At 43.0% G+C, this 2,443-nt stretch overlaps 1 protein-coding gene across 1 annotated transcript; it reads left to right on the top strand.

Moving 5' to 3' along the window:
• The first annotated feature begins 344 nt into the window (after positions 1 to 344).
• On the top strand, positions 345 to 1,205 carry LOC138903411 (uncharacterized). The gene is made up of 2 exons (XM_070191385.1): positions 345 to 764; positions 1,155 to 1,205. Exons 1-2 carry the CDS (start codon positions 345 to 347, stop codon positions 1,203 to 1,205), a joined length of 471 nt encoding a protein of 156 aa, XP_070047486.1.
• Positions 1,206 to 2,443: the final 1,238 nt, after the last annotated feature.

Raw genomic sequence — 2,443 nt, 5'->3', positions numbered from 1 at the left:
ATGATGAGCCAAGTAATGATGTTCAAGCAAATGAAGAAGCGAGGATTGATATTGATGAAAATGTGGAGGAAACGCAAGAAGAAGTGAACCCGTCTAGGGAGTACATGACTGACATGCCAGAACCGATAGCTCCAAAGTTACCAATGCCAAGGCCTCCTCCTCCATACCCTCAAAGACTTGCAAAGCAAAATAATGAGAATCAATTCTAGAAATTCATTGATATGATGAAAAGTTTGTCCATAAATGTGCTGTTGGTTGAAGCCTTAGAAGAAATACCGGGATAAGCCAAGTTCATGAAGGATTTGGTAATAAAGAAGAGATCAATGAACTGTGAAATGATCAAAATGACACATCAAGTGAGTGCTATGGTGCACTCCATGGATCCAAAGTTGGAAGACCCCGGTGCTTTTACAATCCCGTGCACTATTGGGAGTGCCAATTTCGCCAAAGCTTTATGTGATTTGGGGGAAAGCATTAACTTGATGCCCTATTATGTGTTCAAAACATTGGGGATTGGGAAACCGAGACCCACATCCATGAGGTTGCAAATGGCGAATCGAACAATGAAAAGGCCATTTGGGATAATTGATGATGTGTTAGTTAGGGTCGACAAGTTCATCCTTCCCGTAGATTTTTTGATACTTGACTGTCAGGTTGACTACGAGGTGCCAATCATTATGGGGAGACCTTTCCTTGCTACAGCGAAGGCCTTAGTTGAAGTGGAAGCTGGAGAGCTCACCTTCCGGGTGGGCGATGAAAAAGTGGTATTCCATGTTTGTAAATCAATGAGGCAGCCAAATAGCAACGAAGTGTGTTCATTCGTGGATCTGGTTGACCGAAATAATTGTTGATGAGACAAGTGATGTGATGAATGTGGAAGATACCTTGGAAATTGTGTTGTTGAATCATGATGAGGATGAGAAGGAAGGCTTTGTAGAATGTGTCAATGCTTTGAAAGGAATGTGATCATATACTTATAAGCCCCAAAAACTTTCCTTGGATCTCAAAAACCGGAAGACTCCACCAACAAAGCCCTCAATTAGGAGCTTCCCACCTTGGAGTTAAAGCCTTTGCCTTCACACCTCATGTATGAGTTTCTAGGCCCTTATTCCACTTTACCTGTTATTCTTTCCTCATGCTTAACTAACGTGCAGGTAGATGCCACCCTTGCGGTGCTTCAAAGGAGGAAGAAAGAAATAGGTTGAACATTGGCGAATATTCGGGCTATAAGCCCCGCCTTTTGCATGCACAAAATCATTTTGGAGGAGTATGCCAAACCCTCTGTGGAACATCAAAGACGATTGAATGAGTCTATGCAAGAGGTAGTAAGGAAAGAGATCATCAAGTGGTTGGATGTCAGGGTGGTTTACCCCATTTCCGATAGTTTGTGGACCTCACCGGTGCAATGTGCCCCAAAGAAAGGGGGCATGACTGTGATAACAAATGACAAAAATGAATTGATCCCTACAAGAACTGTCACCGGGTGGAGAGTGTGCATGGATTGTAGAAAGCTCAACAAAGTTACCCGGGAAGACCATTTTTCGCTTCCATTTCTTGAACAAATGTTGGATAGGTTAGCCGGACGTGCTTATTATTGCTTCTTGGATGGATATTCTGGATATAACTAGATTCTTATTGCACTTGAAGACCAAGAGAAGACCACCTTCACTTGTCCATATGGCACTTTCGCATTCTCGCGGATGCCATTCGGGTTACGCAATGCACCAGTAACTTTTCAACGGTGTATGATGTCCATCTTCACCGATATGGCGGAGGACTTTCTCGAGGTTTTCATGGATGATTTCTCTATCGTGGGGGATTCTTTTGAAGAATGCTTGGATAACTTGGATATGGTATTAACACGTTGTGAAGAAACTAACTTGGTGCTGAATTGGGAGAAGTGTCACTTTATGGTCAAGGAGGGCATTGTCCTCGGTCACATGATTTCCAAGAATGGTATTGAGATTGATAAAGCAAAAATTGAAGTGATATCCAAACTCCCTCCCCTACTTCCGTAAAGGGAGTGAGAAGTTTTCTAGGTCATGCGGGGTTTTACCGCCGATCCATCAAGGACTTTTCTAAGGTGGTAAACCCCTTGTGCAAACTCTTGGAGAAAGATGCCAAGTTCCTTTTCAAAGAAGATTGTATGAAGGCATTTGAACTACTCAAGTATAAGTTGACTACCACTCCTATTATCACCGCGCCAAATTGGAGCTTACCATTTGAGCTCATGTGTGATGCAAACGATGTGGCGGTTGGTGCGATATTGGGGTAACGAATTAATAAGATCTTTCATCCGGTCTACTATGCTAGCAAGACCATGAACGAGGCCCAAGTCAACTATACGGTGACCAAGAAAGAACTCCTAGCCATTGTCTTTGCTATGGAGAAGTTCTGCCCATACATAATGGGTACAAAGGTGATTGTTCATACCGACCATGCG

This window comes from Nicotiana tomentosiformis, chromosome 12, assembly GCF_000390325.3.
Source record: "Nicotiana tomentosiformis chromosome 12, ASM39032v3, whole genome shotgun sequence".
Classification (NCBI taxonomy): Eukaryota; Viridiplantae; Streptophyta; class Magnoliopsida; order Solanales; family Solanaceae; genus Nicotiana; species Nicotiana tomentosiformis.
This window is presented reverse-complemented; position numbering and strand designations above follow the sequence as displayed.

Coding starts and splice junctions, on each gene's coding strand:
- LOC138903411 (XM_070191385.1), top strand. CDS start 345: ATGACACATCAAGTGAGTGCTATGGTGCACTCCATGGATCCAAAGTTG. Junction 765..1,154: donor GGGTGGGCGATGAAAAAGTG/GTATTCCATGTT, acceptor ACTAACGTGCAG/GTAGATGCCACCCTTGCGGT.